The following is a 20,271-nucleotide window of genomic DNA, read 5'->3' on the forward strand; positions in this document are numbered from 1 at the left end:
AAACTATTCACTTTTATTTTACAAGTCATTTATAACTCATTACCTAACAGTATTTTAGTGGACTATTAACTAGTTAGAACGTATAGCTATTCTAAAGTGTTACCAAAACCTGTTTACTGTAGTAAAAACTACAGTAACATCCTTGTTAAAGTATATTTATTACAGTTTATCAGTTCACTTCCCAGTTGAAGTAAATCAAACATTTTCATCAAAGTTGTCCTAAAACCAAAACAAGAATAACTTTGATTAACTTTTTGATCCATAAATCGTCACCTTAGAATTCTAAGGTTCCATCTGAAATTTTTGTCAAAATTGAGTTATTGACATATTCTTATTACATGACAACCTATTTACATTATGAGATGTTTTTTATAAGTTGTTTAAATTTTAAGACGTATTGTTTTAAAAAAAAAAAAAAGTTACACACATAATGTTTGCTTAATGGAATGCAAAACCTCAATATCTCAAAATCATGAATAGAACCTTATAATTCCAAGGTGACGAAATGGTGACTGTTGTAGATAATACACTTTACTGTACAGGGTGGGCCATTTATGTGGATACACCTTAATAAAATGGGAATGGTTATCGATATTAACGTCCTGTTTGTGGCACATTAGTATATGTGAGGGGCAAACTTTTCAAGATGGGTGGTGACCATGGTGGCCATTGTGAAGTCGGCCATCTTGGATCCAACTTTTGTTTTTTTTAATTGGAAGAGGGTCATTTAACACATCAAACTTATTGGGAATTTCACAGGAAAAACAGTAGTGTGCTTGGTTTTAACATAACTTTGTTCTTTCATTAAGTTTCTGACCACTTATAAAATGTGTTCAATGTGCTGCCCATTGTGTTGGATTGTCAATGCAACCCTCTTCTCCTACTCTTCACCTACTGATAGCAACACTGCAGGAGAAATGCCCGCACAGGCTTTCAGTATCCGTCGTTTCAGGTGCTGCACATCTTGTATCTTTACACCATAGACAACAAAGATAGTCGGGGCATTCTTCATCAGTGGAAACCTCAAGGCCACTGGATATTTGAAATTGCATCATGATGATGTGTTTCCCTCTTCATGCACTGAAGCTGGCACGTCCCCTGAGTTTTTCCAGCAGGATGGTGCACCACCACATTATCGTGTCAGATCCGAGCATTCCTAGATGAACAGTTTCCTGAAAAGTGGATTGGTCACCGTGGGCCAGTCAAATGGCCCCCAAGGTCTCCTGATCTGACTCCCTTATGCCCTATTCACACGGGGCTTCAGCGTCAACGCTTGACTGAAGGTGTGTCTGAAGTTGGGGCTGAAGGGATCGTCATAGAAGCGTCAGCCAATTAAATTCAGTCAGCAATAGGCCACTGTCTAGCTGGTGTATTTGCATACAGCGATCTGATTGGCTGACGCTTCCGTTGGCGCTTGAAAAGTTGAGCTAGTCCCAACTTCTGCAGCGAGCAACGCCTCTGAAGCGACGCCAAAGGATCCACAATGCAGTTCGGCAAGGCCTGACGTCACCCATTCAAAGCGAATGGGAAGCGTTGACGCTGACGCCCCGTGTGAATGGGGCGTTAGACTTTTAACTTTGAGGTCATCTGAAGGCAATCATCTATGGTGTAAAGATACAAGATGTGCAGCACCTGAAACTACGGATACTGGAAGCCTGTGCTGGCATTTTTCCTGCAGTGTTGCTTTCAGTGTGTGAAGAGTGGGAGAAGTTATGTTCAAACAAAGCACACCATTGTTTTTCTTGCGAAATTCCCAATAGGTTTGATGTGTCAAATGACTCTCTTCCTATTGAAAAAACAAAAGTTGGATCCAAGATGGTGACTTCAAAATGGCCACCATGGTCACCCCCCATCTTGAAAAGTTTGCCCCCTCACATATACTAATGTGCCACAAACAGGACGTTAATATCGATAACCATTTCAAATGGCCCACCCTGTAGTATGGTTCAAGAACAATATAGTATGTGCTATAAATTGCTATACTATTTTTTTTTTATCATGTGGGTCAGCTAATGTCAATGGCACAGCAGCAGTACACTGGCATTAGCTGTTCAGAAGGCTGTTATGAAGTTTCTCTGCTGTGTTTTGTCCAGTTCTGATTTAATCAGTCATGATGGACTGTCTCTGGGCTCAGGCAAATGAATAGCTTACCTTGTCGGTGCTCATAATTTCCTCTGTGTTTTGTGTTTCACAACTTTAACGTGAAGGCCAATTCATTTCAGATGTGATAAAACAAGTATAATTTTACAGCTAAGTCAAGAGTAATATGACTTGATGCCGGCTCAGCATCGTGTTGTCTATTGGCCATCGGCGATGGACGATGGCATCGTCTATCGCTTGGGCAAGCTACTTGAAAAATGTAATGAGCTAAGCTATTAGCTACTCTACTTTAAATGTAGCTTGACTACACTAAAAGCTACCCCCTGGGAAATGTAGCAAGCTAAGCTAAAAGCTACATGGAAAAGTAGTTTAGCTACATCTAAGCTATTTTTACAATTTTCATTTTTAAATAGAAACAACTTAAATCCAAATCAATCATATCTTAGCATAAGAGGCGTATCTTAGCATATCAAATATATGAGGCAGAATAGTTCAGTTCAGTTATTTAATGCAAATAATATTCTGTACTAAACAGAAACACATTATAGTATATAACACTGCACTACTTGACTAATAAAATAGCTTCGCTACTGAAAAGCTATTTAATTTAGAAAGTAGCGATAATACTGCCACGCTACTGAGAAATGTACTTAAGCTAGTAGCGTCCATACTTGTAGCAACGCTACTGCCCAACATTGAGAATGATGTGCAAAAAGAAAGTACCACCCCTACTTAATATTCTGTTTCAGTTGGAAGTACATCAACATACTGAAATAAAAGTCGTAGCAACGTCCAACTGACCCAGACTTTAATACAAACAACAGACTGCTTCCTGAAGTAAAAAAACATTTTCTTCATACAAACAGTGATTTTTAACTGCTACTGATAAACATTTAAAGACAGTTATGTTGTATGCTCAGAGGTAAATGTTAAATATTTTCGGCTGAGCTTGTTTTCAAAACTTTTAAAATCGTTGTGGGCAGTGTATCAACATGTAGCCCTATTGTGCTATGGTGTCCCGAGTCCAGGCTCAAGGGACTTTCTCGATCCAGTCCCCCCCTCTTTCTTTCTCCAAATCTTTTAAAAAAGAGATAACATTTTATAGCTGAATTAGTTCAGGAACTCTACACAGCAAAGATGTCTTTAGTTAAATGGTAATAAGAATCATTAATAATTCAACAATATTAAACGTATTGTCAGAAAAATCATTCATTCATTCATTCATTTTTATTTCGGCATAGTTCCTTTACTAATCCGGGGTTGCCACAGCGGAATGAACCACCAACTTATCCAGCAAGTGTTTTACGCAGTGGATGTCCTTCCAGCTGCAACCCATCTCTGGGAAGCATCCATACACACTCATTCACACTCATACACTACGGACAATTTAGCCTACCCAATTCACCTGTAACGCATGTCTTTGGACTGTGGGGGAAACCGAAGCACCCGGAGGAAACCCACGCAAACGCAAGGAGAACATGCAAACTCCACACTGAAAGGCGAGACAGCACTACATACTGCGGAATAATCACTATTTTTAAAATAATGTATTTTTTTAACATATATATCTAAATGAACAACAGCGTACAATACGTTTTTCTAGGCATGTTCTACAATAATAAAATAAAAAAAAAAATATATATATATATATATATATATATATATATATATATATATATATATATATATATATATATATATATATATATATAACATGACAATTTTATAAAATATTTGTACTTATTGTTAGTTGAAATGTTACCACAATTCTACAGCATTTATTCATATTAGGTCAATCCGTAACTCAAAATATACTCATTTTTAAGATCAAAAGTTAATCAACATTAGTTAAATAATACCTTACAGTGATACCACAATAATAATAATAATAATAATAATAATAATAATGATCAAATACAAAAAGGTATCATTATAGTGACTTTCATACTTTTATTGTCTTACGGGCTATTCACACAGAATGTATTTTCTCAATTTAATGTGCTACTCTTCAATATTATTTTGAGATTTGTTACAGTAATGCGCTGAGTTGCATCCTTTGCAGTTTTACAAGCAAATATGTGTTCTGTGTGATTGACTCTAATTTTGCTGTCGTATTGTTTTATCCTGATGGGAATTGGCCTTCGCTTTCTCATGAATCTGTCTACTTGGTCTATGGATGCAAAATAAAAATGAAAAAAATCTTCGAAAAGCTCTCTTTGGGAGTTTTCTGGTAAACAACACACTTGGTTTTGTAATTCCAAGCTTGTCTTAAATCCAAGTGAGTCTGATTCCCCATTGAGTTTGTTGTGTGTCTGGTTTACGTCTCGGTATGTGGACATACTCACCATTTGTCTTTTTTGTTACATTCAGTCGCATGTACAGAATCTATCCAGCCGTTCCAAACTGAGCCTACAGTATATAAACAGACACAGTTGTTTTTTGGGAGTGTTAAATCTCATCTGTCACAGTTTTCCAGCAGCTGCAGTGAGCTGAAACTCCTGGAGCTTCACTGCTGCCTTTTACATTAAAACTTAAATTTAGGAAAAACTATTTAGAGATTTGTGTCATATTATATACATTAGGGATAAAGTATGTTCAAAGTACAAGAAAACAGCACTCTTGGATGCACTTTATTCCACTTATTGCATTGATACTTGCCTCAAAATTAAAAAAAAAATTATATATATATATATATATATATATATATATATATATATATATATATATATATATATATATATATATATATATATATATGTATATATATATATATATATATATATATATATATATATATATATATATATATATATATATATATATACATACAGTTGAAGTCAGAATTTTTAGCCCCCCTGAATTATTAGACAGCTTGTTTATTTGTTCCCCAACAAAAAGCTAATTTTTTCAACACATTTCTAAACATAATAGTTTTAATAACTCATTGCTAATAATTGATTTATTTTATTTTTGTCATGATGACAGTACATAATATTTTACAAGATATTTTTTAAGACACTTCACATTTAAAGGCTTAACTAGGTTTGTTAGGTTAACTAGGCAGGTTAGGGTAATTAGGCAAGTTATTGTATAACGATGGTTTGTTCTGTAGACTATCGAGAAAAAAATATACCCTAAAGGGGCTAATCATTTTGTCCCTAAAATGGTGTTTAAAAATTTAAAAACTGCTTTTATTGTAGCCGAAATAAAACAAATAAGCCTTTCTCCAAAAGAAAAAAATATTATCAGACATACTGTGAAAATTTTCTTGCTCTGTTAAACATTATTTTAAAAATATTTAAAAAAGAAGAAAAAAAATTGAAAGGGGGCTAATAATTCTGACTTCAACTGTACATAGAAAACTTTGTTCTCAGCTTTAATAGTTTATTAAATCATTAATTAAATGCAAAGCTGACAGAAACAATGAGTAAATAAATTTTCATTATGGGTGAACCATTCCTTTAAAAATGCTTTTTTTTAATTTCTGTGTAGCTTTTCTGAGCATTACTGTGTTTAGTTGTGTTTATTTAGACTGGAGCAATCTAACATCATCTTCTTTTTCTGCAAAAAAAGCAACCCAAGTCTGGATCAACATGAGGATGAGAGAGGATTATAGGATCCTTATTACTTGGTGTACTTCTGTGCTTGTAAATTTGATGTCATTTTCTTGATTGAATTAACAAGTTTGTGTGCTTTCTTCCCAGCAAATCCGCAAGCTGAGAAGAGAGCTGGAGTCCTCACAGGAGAAAGTGGCCTGTCTAACCACACAGCTGTCCGCTAATGTACGTCTGCACTCACAAGTCACAATTGAAGTCTGAATGATTTTGCATGCGCATAACTAATATCAAATGTGGCACTTTTTATTTACCGTATTTATTTTAATATTTAGCAAGAATGTCACAGGACCTTAACCTTGTTGCTGGACTGCACATTTTTATGTACTGTCATCATGGCAATGAATCAGTTATTAGAAATTAGTTATTACAATTATTATGTTTAGTTAGAAATGAAAACTAGTTAGAAAAAACTTCTCTCCTTTAAACAGAAATTGGGGAAAAAAATAAACAGGGGGGCTAATAATTGTGACTTCAGTTATATATATATATATATATATATATATATATATATATATATATATATATATATATATATATATATATATATATATATATATATATAGCTGAAGTCCCAATTATTAGCCCCCCTGTTTATTTTTTTTATGCTATGAGTGTGATATTGCGTTTATACAACAGTTCAACAGCACAATCCTGTATATAAATAAGAAAATCAAACATTGAGAGTCTAAAAACACTTTTTTTATTAGGAACTACTTTTTCGCCATTCATTCACATATGCAGCTGACGTCAGAACAGCAGAAGCCGTTACTAATTCCCCAATGTCATTTTAGAGCTAGTGTTTGAATGACTATCTGTCTAAAATGATGACAAAACTGCTAATTTTGCTCACATTTTAAGATTATAAGGCTGAACGTGACATAAAAATGCCATCCATCTACAGAGATATGTTCTTACAGTGTTACAGTCTACAGTATTTCTCTGTTGCATTCGGGATTTTACAATAATTAACCCCGAAAATAACAACAAATTCACTAACGTTACCAGACTGCTGTTGCGTTTGCCATAAGTAAAAATGTTAAACCCGTGCAGACTTTCAGATTTCAATCTGCCAACACACACACATTGCTGATATGCGAGCAAATCGGCATAAATACAGCACTACATACAAAAGAGAGAGATCATCTAACCTGCCAACATGTCTCTGAAAACCCGGGAGACCAGGGGGGAGAAGGTGTTCAGGTTGAGAACAGGATGCAGCAGGTTTTGGGCAGCCGATTCGATCGGGTACTGTACCAAAGTTGGCAACCCGGGGATTTTTAGCAAAGAGGGTAGTGGATGAAATTACGGGATTTTTTTAAAGGAAGAAATAATAACGGGATATTTGCAGGGGACTGGTCTGAAATACGGGATACTCCCATGAAAAAAAGGAAGTGTTGGCTGGTGTGCTTACCAGTTTAATATTTATTTTATATGCTGTAGTTAGAAATGAGATTGTTATATCTTCTAAGTTTAAGGGCTTATTATGCAGTTCTGTCGCCATCTGGTGGAAAGAAAACGTCAACTGTCACCGACAAGCTCTTTCAGAAATTGTAAATATTTTAAAATAGGCACAATTCTTCCAAATAAACTGCATAGTTGCAATCTAAACAACTACATTCTCGACTAAAAAAAGCCTCAAAAGAATATTGTATTAGGGTTAGTATACATGTATACTAAGTATACATATATCTATGTAACAGCAGTAATATTTGTAAAACTGTAGTGTCTGCTTGTTGCTGGCTGTATGTGGGCGGAGTAATACACAAAGGGTAAAAAGGCTGTACGGATGCTGATATTACTTAAATATATCACGGCTATCAGCCAATCAGATTCGAGATTCGGACAGAACTGCTGTAAAAAATATATTTTAACTTGTACGTGACTAACCGCGATCAGTCTTTGCCCAGCACTAGTTCTTAATAATTGTGTTTTTTATTGTTTATGTCTGATGCTTCGTTTGTTTCTATTTTGTGATTATCTTATAATTATTTCAAATGATCTTCTACTGTACATGTAAAGCACTTTGAATTAGCATTGTTTATGAAACATGCTATATAAATCAACTCGCCTTGCCTTGGCTAAATTATATTTTTAACCCATTTTCAACAGCCCAGTATCTTTGAGAGATTAAGCATTCCAAATGTTTAGTACCATCTTAACTATTTTCTTTTTTTTTCATTTTGCATTTCTCTAGGCCAATCTGGTGGCAGCGTTTGAGCAGAGTCTGGCTCTCATGACCTCTCGACTGCAGACCCTCTCCTTCAGCGCTGAGCAGAAGGTACAGCCTTTATCATAAACTGACAAAACATATACCGCCGGGATCTTTGTGTGAATAAAAATGAGGAAGGGAATTGACCCATGGTTGGACATAAAAATATATAATAATGTGATATGGATCTCTTGTAATGTTTTTTTAAAAGCAGTCTTATATAACACGATGATTATTAGAGTGTGTTTTACAAGGCAATACGTTTGAATCCTTTACATTAAAATTCCATGTTTTATTAAGTCATTAGAAAAAACAGGATTATTGGGAGTATGTTTTACTAAACAAAATGTAATCATAATAGTGATGGCAAGTTCGGATCATTTTACTGACTCGGATCTTTGGGTCTTGTTCATCGAGAGGAACGAATCTTTTTTCGAGTCATTTCGTTCATTTGGTTTAATTTGCCAAAATATTATTAAAATGTTACGAATTGCTTCCAAACACATCTACAACCAGCCCAAAAGGTTGATCACACAACAAAATAAGTCAGAAATAGTATACTATCAGAAGGAGAAAATATTAATTCAATGTTTAACCTGCTCCTTTGTCTAAGAAGGTATTGTTGTCTCTTTGCTCAGCTCACCTCTTCATGTCTTCAAATGTCAGTGGTTCGTTCACATTACACTTGTTAGTCACATATAATCTTAACCAATGTACACAGTCTGAGCCAATAGAACCCATGATAATTAGTTCATCTTTCGAGTTTTGATTCTTGAGTTGCTTGTTCATCACGTGACAGAATGATTCAAACCCGAGGACTCGAGAGTTAAACGGATCAATTCTTTTTCTGGCTCTAAACGCATATGATTGGCCCGTGAGGAACGAACGACTCAGACCTGATAGGGGACTCAAAAGATGAACAGATCAATTCTTTTTCTGGCTCTAAACGCATATGATTGGCCCATGAGGAACGAACGACTCAGACCTGATAGAGGACTCGAGAGATGAACGGTTTAATTCTTTTTCCGGCTCTAAATGCATATGATTGGCCCATGAGGAACGAACGACTCAGACCCGATAGAGGACTCGAGAGATAAACGGATCGATTCTATTACCCGCTAAACTTGGAGATTCAGAAACGAGCTGTTCAGTTCTGGCTGCACCTGCATCAGTCGGACCCCCAGTCTGTCCAATATAAAGCCCTTCTGGCTAATAAAAAACCTACAGTGTCTCATCCTCTAAACACACTGGTATCTGAACTACTGAAAAAAACACAAACCGAACCCGTCCCCAAACAAAACCTTCACAAACAAATTGACAAAACATTAAAATATAACTATGATGAAAAACTGAAAACTGAATTCAACCTCCAGACTAAACTTAAATGTTATTCGGCCCTAAATAGAACCACACAGTTTGCAAATTATTTATCATTAAAACAATTAAAAGAAAAGCACATTCTTTCTAAATATCGCCTCTGTGATTATGACCTAAAAATAGAAAACGGCAGACATAAAAAATCCTGGACTCCTAAGGAAAAGAGAATATGTAAACAGTGTGACACAAACCAAATAGAGGATGAGACACACTTCCTTCTGTTTTGCCCCAAATACACCACGACTAGAGAAATGTTTTTCCCCCAATTTGAAACATTGATCAGTTCATTTTTTTAATTTAAATGACTCAGGAAAACTTTACCATATACTCGGAGAGGGCGAATTGACATTTAGACTAGCTGCAAAATATGTATACACCCTACACACCATAAGAAATGGTTAATGTAAACTCATGTATCTTATTTAAATAATTTAAACTTTTTATTATTATTATATTTATCAAATGTATTTTTATTTTTTTTTTATTTTTTTTTGTGTGTCATTATATCTTATCTGTATTACTATTAATTGTTCAATGGTTTTAATGTTTCATATTTGAAGTGCTTTGGCAATACTGTACTTAATGTAATGCCAATAAAGCAACTTGAACTTGAACTTGAACTATTTCCGGCTCTAAACACAAATGATTGACTTTTGCCTTTCTGCGACAAACGACTCAAAAGACTTGAAATGAACGATACCACCTGCACAAATGTGCGCACTAGCGGATGAGCGAATCACTCCCTGAGAGGACTCGTAGTTCCCGAGTCATATTGAAGATTCGTTCAAAATGAACGAATCGTTCAAGAACCACCCATCACTCAATCATAAGGGTGTACCAAATCACTTAGAATGCAGATAGAAACTTATGATTCCAAGGTGACATTATGTTAGTTGTTGTTCTTGATGAATATGTTTATTCTTTGCATGTTTTCATGTAGATTGAATGGTGTGCATGAAACATATTGCCCAAACATACATTATCCTTTTACTGCCCACAGTCTCTATTTAGATCTATGCTATGTGCACTTCACAGAATCACTTAGAGTATAAAAGAGCAAATTTGGGTCAAATGCCTGGATAGAGGTTGGGGGTTGCTGGCTGTTCATTTACTCCCAAAGGGTCGCAGCATTATTTGTGCCATACTCCAGTTTTTTGAGCGCATGATTTGCCCCAAGGCTGAATGATCTTACATGGAGGACAGTCCAGAAATTAAAACAGACATTTATGGTACATTGCCCTGTGTGAAAGAGGCAGTGGCCTGAATTATCGCATCATTACAGTGTCTGTGACCCCACAGATTGTTTGAGGGATAGATTCAAAGTGCCGGTGTTAAACACATGGAGTTTATATTGACATCACTATGGCTTTGTCTGCAATAAATGTCAAATCCAGCCAGTAAATCAGTGTCTAAAATACAAAAGTTTACCTACATTTGTTTGGAAAAATGTCAGTGGCAGCGCTTTGGGGATTGGTGTTTCTGCTTTTATTGGTTGAACACAGACTAAATAGATGTGTTTTTCCCTAAAGGATGGTGAATTAATAGAGCTGAAGGAAACCATCGAGAGCCTGAAGACCAAGAACATGGAGGCGCAGGCCGTCATCCAAGTCGCCCTCAATAACCCTGATGTTGCCCCCAAAGGTGAGGACAGCTCAGTTTACAATGCAGCCTTCCCACCCTAAAGTCCGGGACAGACCATGTAGATGTCAAATAACTAGCACTAAAGAAAATCAACAGTGTTTTTGCCTCACGTTGGCTTATGTCTGGTCTCATCTTGACCAAAAAGCTGAGGGTGAGCGTTTTCTCGTTCCACAAAAAGGAAACTGGAACTTCAGATATGCAAAAAGTAAACAGAGCAGGTTTTACTGCCAAAAAAGTATTCTATAGCCCTTTTTAAATCCAATGATAAATCCAGAAATCCCATCACCCATGGGAACACAGATAACCATAATAGACGCTTTTAACATGATGTCACTCTTGTCCGGTTTCACTCCAGGCAGTGTATCTTTACTTCCGCCTACACAGAACTCCTCATATGGCCCGTTTCCACTGAGTGGTATGGTACGGTTCGGTTTGGTAGGCTTTTATGGCCGTTTCCACTGTCAATAAGCGTACCGAACCAAACCGTACCGTACCACTTTTTCGGCACCCTTTTAAAAGGGTCCCAAAAACGAGAAAGGGTACCAAAAGGTGGAGCTACACGCGCAGCCGAACGCTGATTGGTTACAGAGATACGTCACGAGCTCGAGGAGCTAGACAAATGAAAACAAAGGATCTGCCATGTTCTAATACACAGCCGAGAGATTACATGGATATAACGTTACTATATGCATGAAATAACCAGCCATGCATGACCCGGGCTCATGCCGTCGTCTTGATGAACAGACACAATGCAAAGAAGAACAAAATCTGCTGTGTCCTGTTGTTGCTTTACGAGGCCGTCTAAAAGTGCGAGCGGTATTCGCTTTCTTCCGGGAGCGCGCAATCGCGTCTATATTTGATATAACAAACTTCTTGAGCTGATGATAATAAAGTGTGACGTTACGTGATTGTTAAAGTGTCTCCGTCATCTGATCCATTCAGAAAGAAAAGGACAAGCGAGAGAGTAAAGCGCGGAAAAAAAGGAGAAACCCGGCAAAACACAGGAGCAAAAGTGTTTCACAACCTGAATCATGAACAAACTGCCGTGTTTATCTTCGCCTTTTGGACTATTATGAACTGGGAATGACAAAATGACTCTCTAACAGAGCTTGCATGTGCTGGTGAACATTACAGACACAGATGAGAGGTTTGCGCTGACTGTGGGCTATATTGCGTGTGTTTTTGAACTCAAATAAGTACTAAATGTATGATGCGTGTAGTTTTACTTTAATTAATAGTATATCGGAGACCGTAAGGGGCGGTATATGTTCATATATGTTGCATTTATGTATTTATTTTATATAATTACAGACGTTACAGTAGCCTATTTTGCACTGTCATTGATCTGCAGCTATAATCAACTCCTGTTCAGAGAAAAGTTAGTAATAAACATTTATTGACAAGTATTTATGTGTAAAGTATATGTTTTGTGAGAAGCGCTGCTCTTTATGAAATGTGAACGACCCGAACAGCCTTACTGTAGACATTTATTTGAGCGAGCATGACGTCGACTTAAACTTTGTCCTACACCACGCCCACCAAAAAGGGTACCCTTTGTGGTGGAAACGCAAGCCTGATAAAGGTGACCCGTACCGACCCGAACCGTACCGTACTGTACCTGTCAGTGGAAACGAGCCAATGGAGAGTTCATCCAGTCAGCTGTATATTTACTACAGATATGGTTAGATGGTCACTACGGCTGTTTTCTAATAATAAAGCCCCCTTTCCATTGCACACGACAAGCAACAAACCGGAAGTCATTCATTTCCAATTGAGAGTAGTCCGGGAGCTGCGTGTTCCTATCATCTTCCTTATGCAGAAAATTCAGATCCGAATTGAGCTGTGGATCCGTTAAAATGTTTGAACTCCTGCTTCTAGACTGCATGTAACCGGCCGGCCGGATGTGTATTTCAGTGTGGTTCAAGTAGCTCTGTGCAAGGGCTTATTTTTGGAATCAGAAAAAAAAAGTTTATATTAAAAACAACATTTATATTCATAAATGAGTAATCTTTTTTATTTATTTTTTATGCTGTCTTTACATTCCCTTCTAATTTTTTTGCGGTCTATGGGTTTTTCGTATTCAGTCATTCAACCATGGTGATCGCACAGAGAACAAAGACTCTTGCTTTTGTACTCCTTTATTTCGGACATTGCAAGAACAGATTCCCATGGTGCATGACAAAACTGAAAAATGTTATGTAAGTAAATTATGTAATTATGAATTATTCTGACAGTCGTGTCCAAATGTCATGTGCAGTGGAAAGGCAGCTTAAGAAGACTGCATTTTAATTCTATAATTAAATTGCAGTATTATTATATTATGAAATTATTTGTAACTATTAAATAACTTGTAATTATTTATTAGGGTAAAAGGTATACAGATATTAAAAATAAAACCACCCAGTAGGTGGCGGTAGGACGCTGTCTAAAGGTCTTAAGCCTGGTTTATACTTCTGCATTAAGTGATCAGCGTCACCAACGCCGCATGCCTCGCACATTGCCGTGCATAAATCTGCACGCTGTTTCTGTTGCTCTGCAATAACACTTCCAAAGTGCTAGCTGGCAGTAGGTTTTTATGTTCCTCTGTGTTGAGTTTCTTTGCTGGTGTTTTTTTTTTTTTTAACACTACCTTAGTGTACAAGTGGCTCAAACTCCCTCATTTTGAGACAGGAACTGGCTAACGTGCAACAACTTTAATCATAAGGTAAACAAAAAATAAAACTTTCCATCTGGAGATAGTTCACTGGACCTGACACTTGGAAACACTCTCTCCAACAGGTTCGCTAGGCTTTCGGTCCCACCCACACTCATCAGCAATACCAAGCCGACCAATCACAGAGCTTGCGCTACACATCGTTGTGACATGTAGATACATTTTCTGAGAGGTGCATGTCAGCGTCGGCGACGTCGAAAGCTGTGCGACCACACGAAGGCTGCACTGAAGCACACACGCGCGCTTGACGCAGAAGTAAAAAATAAGCCTTTAATTCATTCAAATGGAGAAACAGAAAGAAAAACAATTATGGATACTAGTAAATAATAAATAATGAAACATTTATAGATAAAATACTTACCAGATGATATGAGAAAATTTGATAAAGAATTTTACTCATGCAGGAACATTCATATGACAAATAATATACGTTTATAATTATAGCAGCATCAAAGGAAATATAAATCCATTATTGAGGAAATAAACTGAATTAATAATTGAAAAGGTTGAAACATCATTTTCTTGATAAACAATAACTTATTCCTATTCTTAATTACTTAATCAGTTTCAAACTCAGAGAGCAGTTCAGTATTGAAAGAGAAACACTTGGACACATATGCACTACTTTAACAGACTTAAATCACAAAGTGCAATGTTAATATTTTCACATTTTCCAGAGAAGTATCCCATTCAAAGGTAAACCGGAACTAAAAATACACTGCTTTGCCGATAGAGGGCAGTGAAGTGGCGTCATTGTGAAAAGGGTCTATTACTGAACAAATGCTTTTATTTCGTCTTTCAGAGTTGCGAATCAGGAGGCAGAACTCAAGCGAAAGCATCTCAAGTTTGAACAGCATCACCAGTCACTCCAGTGTGGGCAGCCTGAAGGACGACGCCAAGAAGAAGAAGAAGAAGAGCTGGGTAGGTGGAAAATGAGATGGATAATAAGGAGCCGTAAGATGGATCTATTGGAACTATTTTTATCTACTAGTGCACAACCACAGTTTTCATGTAGTTTCCTTTTGAAAATATGTATGTATCTATGTATGTATGTTTGTTTGTATGTATGTATGTATGTTTGTATGTATGTTTGTATGTATGTATGTATGTATGTTTGTAAATATGTATGTATGTATGTATGTATATGTATGTATGTATGTATGTATGTATGTATGTATGTATGTATGTATGCAATGAACATCAATGGTTACATTAGCTATGTTTCCATCCCAAAAATTTAATTAGACTACTGCGCAAAACTGGAGTATTCAAAAAAACATTTGCAAATAAAGCACAGTTTCCATCCAGTAAGTCAAAGAGAACAAAACAGTCAATTAAATAAACTCTCACAAAGAAAAACTGCATCTGATATGGTGGGAGTTGCCACTGTTGGTCTATTTTTACTAAAAAAAAAATTACTTGCACCTCAGATAACTAAACACAATGAACGTGAGGTAAATTTGTTATTCAAAAAATCAATAATGTGTTTACATCATAGTTTATACACATTATTTTCTGATTGGATAAAAATTTGATCCTAACCAGTTTGGTTTGCATAATTGTGCATTTTCAAAATTCGCCATTTCCATTAAGATTTTTGTTTTGTTTTGTGATTTTCCAAAATGTGCCTAAAATAGGTGGATGGAAACATAGGTACTTTCATACTAGAACCATTAAACTCAGTACCTAGTGTAATACTATTTTCTGTAAAAACATTTTTTAATTTCACTGTATTTTTTGTTTTCAATCTCTCTGTAGTTGCGAAGTTCTTTTGGCAAGGCATTCAGCATTAAGAAGGGTGCTAAAGGAGGCTCGATGTACTCTGATATTGAAGAAATCGCCACTCCAGACTCCTCTGCACCAAACTCCCCAAAACTGGCCCATGAAGATGGAGAGAACCCGCCCCCTTCCCTTCAGTCCCTCCAGTCAGCCGTCTCCTCTGTGTGAGTGACATCCTACTGAGCTGATAAAAGCAATGAGCATCAGCTATTTAAAATTACATCCTCAGGATGCTTTGAAAAAGACAGTTCACCAAAAAAATTATTTATTTAACTATTTATTTATATATTCACCCTTCCTTTTTTCAAACCCATTTGAATTTCTTCTGTTGAACGCAAAAGAAGATGTTTTGAAAAATGCTGGAAACCTCTAACCATTCCCTGCTGAAAAATCCAGCTTAAAACAGTCTAGGATGGTTGGCTGGTTTTAGCTGGCCAACCAGCCTGGTTTAAGAGGGGTTTTGGCCACTTCCAGGCTGGTTTTCAGCTATATCCAGCCTGGTTTTAGCTGGACAGGCTGGGAGATGACCAGATAAAACCAGCTTGACCAGCCTAGCCAAAACCAGATATGTCCAGCTTAAACCAGGATGGTCTAGCTGGTTTTAGATGGTTTTAGTTGGTCACTTTCTAGCCTGATCAGCTTAGACCTGGCTGGAAACCAGGCTGGAAACCAGGCTGGAAGTGGCCAAAACCCCTCTAAAACCAGGCTGGTCGACCAGCTAACCCAGCCAACCATCCTAGGCTGGTTTAAGCTGGATTTTTCAGCAGGATTGGCTCCCAGCAATCTTCAAAATATCTTATTTTGTATTAAACAGAACAAGAAAAGCTCAGACTGGTTTTGGAAAAAGTCAAGAGTGAGTAAATTGTAACCCTGGATCACAAACCCAGTCTTAATTTGCACAGGTAGAGTTTTGGTAATAACCAAAAATGCATTGTATAAGTCAGTGCTTCCCAACACTGTTCCTAAAGACACATCAACAGTACACATTTTTTTAACCTCTTCTTATTCAAACACACCAGAATTAAATCATCAGAACCTTAGAAGAGACTCGACAATCTGAAATGAATGGTTCAGATAAGGGAGACATCCAAAATATTGTACTGTTGGTGTGCCTCCAGGAACAGGGTTGGGAAAAACTGGTATAAGTCAAAACTATTTAATTTTATGCCAAAAATGGTTAGACTGTTAATTAAAAATCATGTTCCATGAAGACATTTATCAAATGTATTTCTGTAAATCTATGAAAATGTCATTTTCGTTAGTAAATGAATTGCCAAGTTTTTTTTTACAACTTTAAAGGGGAATTTCTAAATATTTAGATTTTTAGATAGATATATATCATAACCATACATCAGCTGAAATCTGAATCTCATATGAATCTCTATGTCCAAAGATTTACATGCATTTAGTAGTTTTAAGGTTCAGGAGTACAGTTATGGCAGAATTTTGGGGGGAATTGTCCCTTTACTGAAAGTGTTCTCATACTGAAAATGACAATGATGTTTGCTCTGACAGGATTCTGGAGAGTAACGAAGAGACGGAGAGCGATGAGAAGGTGGTGTCTGAGCTGCGGTCGGAGCTGTGGGAGAAGGAGATGAAGCTCACGGACATCAGACTGGAAGCGCTGAACTCAGCACATCAGCTGGAGCAGCTCAGAGAGGCCATGAACAGCATGCAGGTACATACAGAACACTTCAGACGACTTTTGGACTTAACACTATATAAACACAACGCGATCATCCATACTGCTGAGAGCAACACCTATATATAAATATGCGTTGTGTTGCCAAAACAAGTAGAAGAAGAATTGTTTGGAGATACAGGTCGTTAGTGTTGCGTTTATTAATGTGTTGCAACAAAGGTTTTGTTTTCATTTCCTGCTATGAGAGTGCAGCTGGACTCACGTGTGGACTACAGTGCACGCGACACGCGGCAGAAACACGTTTGTAAGGAACTGTTTTAACCGAGAGCTTTTTGCTTCTGGAAATGGTGAAATCCGGATTAGCTGCTCGTCTCTTTTTAAAAAAGACGCAGTTCCAGTTGGTGTTGATTGTCCTGTCTTTACAGATTTGGTAAGCGATCAGTGGTCTTTGTTTGTTTATTCATATGGCAAAGTTAGGATGTTTGGCTGGTTTTAGCTGGTCGACCAGCTTGGTTTTAGAGGGGTTTTGGCCACTTCCAGGCTGGTTTCCAGCTATTTCCAGCCTGGTTTTAGCTGGACAGGCTGGGAGATGACCAGCTTAAACCAGCTTGGACAGCCTAGCCAGGCTGGGAGCCCAGCCAAAACCAGATATGTCCAACTTAAACCAGGATGGTCAAGCTGGTTTTAGATGGTTTTAGCTGGTCACTTTCCAGCCTAACCAGCTAAGACCCAGCTGGAAATGGCTGGAAACCAGGCTGGAAGTGGCCAAAACCCCTCTAAAACCAGCCTGGTCGACCAGCTAAAACCAGCTAACCATCCTAGGCTGGTTTAAGCTGGATTTTTCAGCAGGGTTGGCTCCCAACAATCTTCAAAATATCTTTTTTTGTATTAAACAGAACAAGAAAAGCTCAAACTGGTTTTGGAAAAAGTCAAGAGTGAGTAAATTGTAACCCTGGATCACAAACCCAGTCTTAATTTGCAAAGGGACAGTTTTCAGTCAACCCTAAAAGTGTTTCCCAACCCTGTTCCTGAAGACATACCAACAGTACTGTCTGTTTGTTTTGCCTCTGTGAAAATCAGCCCGTGCTCAAATGGACACTCCCATTTCATTCAAACCCATCCCTCTTTCCTTCCCCCCACACTCCCACCTTCCTGACTTTTTCCAAACTAGAGGTGTGAAACTCTGCTGAAACAGGTGGGTTTCGTGGCCCTTTAAAGTATTAGAAGAAACATTTGAAAACCCTGTAATGCTGTGCTTCACTACTGACAATAAGCAATGAACCTGTTTTGGTCTTTGACTCAACTTAAGAAACATTTAATCAAATCAGATTTTTTCTCATTGTAGAGTATGGTGGAAAATCTGAAGGCAGAGAACGACCAGCTGAAAACAGGAAGTGCTCCGTCATCCCTTGTCCTTCCCTGTGGTCCTCCGTCTTCTTCCACCTCTCAGCCGTCAGGCCTCGCCAGCCTCATGAGCTCCAATCAAACCAAACCAGCCATGAGCCTCACCAAATCCTTCAGCCTGAGTCTCAACGAGTGCTTCACCGCCGGTCAGTCCCTCCAGTCATCATCCAAACATCAGCTTTCAGTGCAGTTACGAGTGGCTAAGAAGCTATGTTTCTATCCACCTAAAAAAAATGCTTGATGGTAAAGTTTAGATGCGCATAGTTTGTAAAAAAAGACCTTGTGCAAACAACCCTGTGCAGCTCTCACAAGGCTGCCCACTGAAGCTAAGCATGACTAAGCAAAGCTAAGATGGGAGACAACATGGGAAATCTAGGTGAAAGCCAGAAAAGGTGTAAGTGAGGCCAGCAGGAGGCGATCACCCTATGGTCTGTGTGGGTCCTAGTGCCCCAGTATAGTGAAGGGGACAATATAATCTCGGTAAGTGCAATGTTTTGGATGAGATGTTAAACCAAGGTCCTGACTCTCTGTAGTTATTAAAAACCGCAGGATGTCCTTTGAAAATAGTAGAGCCTCTATCCATCAAGGCCTCCAAACCTTCCCCATATTATAATTGGCTTCATCATTTTGTCTCCACTCCACCAATACAAAATGGTTGCCGTCACGTCAACCAGGTGGATGCTGCACACTGGTGCTTTACCATATATTGATAATTCTAAAACCCCTTAGCCAAAGTCCATCATCATAGTGATGCTATATAATTACCTCCAGTACTTTCTTGATAGTCTGTGCCCCCAAAGAGCATCCCACTCCCCTTAAAACCACTACAAGTTCATTTCCATTCATCTTCTGGGGTGAAAGTAAGTTGTAATATAATAAAAATAGTCACATTGATTCTCTTACCAAAGCAAATTCAATTTTTCTTTTTGATAATTCGCACCAGTTTATCAGGAAGTGATCATTTTATTCTCTTTGACTCATTGGATGGAAACGATGCTTTATTTGCAAATGTTTTATGCGATAATCCAGTTTTGTAGTTTAATTTGCATCTTTAGATGGAAACATAGCTAATGCCTTAATATCTCAATAGTTAAATCATTGGTTGTGTCCCACAGATGTAGCTCCTGTGGAGTTACTGAGTGCATCATGTCAGAGGGATGAGGTGTTTACCCGTGTGGTGGTGCGTATAGCTGATCATCAAGTGTCTAGAGAGGTGAATATCTTACAAACATGATCAATGTCACCTTTATATGCTTGAATGTTAGATGATTCTTATTATGTGATGTGAAATCAGCAGGCGAGGCAGCAGGATTTCTACATCGGCTCTGTGAAGATTCATGGGAAAACGGAGTGGTCTACGCTAGACTCAGATATCGCCACAATATTCAGGGTGAGCTCTCATTCTGTTAAGATGGATATACAGTTGAAGTCAAAATTATTAGCCCCCCTGAATTTTTTTTATTCATTTATTTTTTAAGATTTCCCAAACAATGTTTAACCGAGCAAGGAAATTTTTATAGTATTTCTGATAATGTTTTTTCTTCTAGAGCAAGTCTTGTTCGTTTCATTTCGGCTAGAATAAAAGCAGTTTTAAATTTTTTAAAACCATTTTTAAGGTCAAAATGATTTGCCCCTTTAAGCTATAGTTTTTTCTCGATAATCTACAGAACAAACCATCGTTATAAAATAACTTGCCTAATTACCCTAACCTGCCTAGTTAACCTAGTTAAGCCTTTAAATGTCACTTTAAGCTGTATAGAAGAGTCTTGAAAAATATCTAGTAAAATAT

General features: G+C 37.4%; 1 protein-coding gene and 1 long non-coding RNA gene across 20 annotated transcripts in view; one reads left to right on the plus strand and one right to left on the minus strand.

The window, feature by feature from the left end:
* nav1a (neuron navigator 1a) overlaps positions 1-20,271 on the plus strand; it is a 274,565-nt gene that overhangs the window by 234,385 nt on the left and 19,909 nt on the right. For 18 of the 19 annotated variants that reach the window (XR_015523120.1, XR_015523118.1, XR_015523121.1 and 15 more), the window contains 9 exons: positions 5,805-5,882; positions 7,912-7,995; positions 10,833-10,944; positions 14,460-14,578; positions 15,416-15,600; positions 16,952-17,114; positions 18,424-18,628; positions 19,598-19,695; positions 19,780-19,872. Coding sequence is in view for 12 of the 19 variants with exons in the window: in XM_087306507.1 (XP_087162633.1) it covers positions 5,805-5,882; positions 7,912-7,995; positions 10,833-10,944; positions 14,460-14,578; positions 15,416-15,600; positions 16,952-17,114; positions 18,424-18,628; positions 19,598-19,695; positions 19,780-19,872 (1,137 nt within the window). In the remaining 7 variants the exon portion in view is untranslated. Of the gene's footprint in view, positions 1-5,804; positions 5,883-7,911; positions 7,996-10,832; positions 13,649-13,722; positions 13,896-14,402; positions 14,579-15,415; positions 15,601-16,951; positions 17,115-18,423; positions 18,629-19,597; positions 19,696-19,779; positions 19,873-20,271 lie in introns of those variants that run through there. The other variant, XR_015523125.1, reaches the window with a different exon arrangement.
* On the minus strand, positions 6,742-12,004 carry LOC147831214 (uncharacterized). Its single transcript, XR_015523185.1, has 3 exons — positions 11,439-12,004; positions 9,883-11,352; positions 6,742-9,069 (listed from the first exon to the last, which is right to left on the minus strand). It is a non-coding gene; the product is annotated as an uncharacterized LOC147831214 (long non-coding RNA).

Source organism: Danio rerio, chromosome 23, assembly GCF_052040795.2.
Source record: "Danio rerio strain M-AB ecotype USA chromosome 23, GRCz13ab, whole genome shotgun sequence".
Lineage (NCBI taxonomy): Eukaryota > Metazoa > Chordata > Actinopteri > Cypriniformes > Danionidae > Danio > Danio rerio.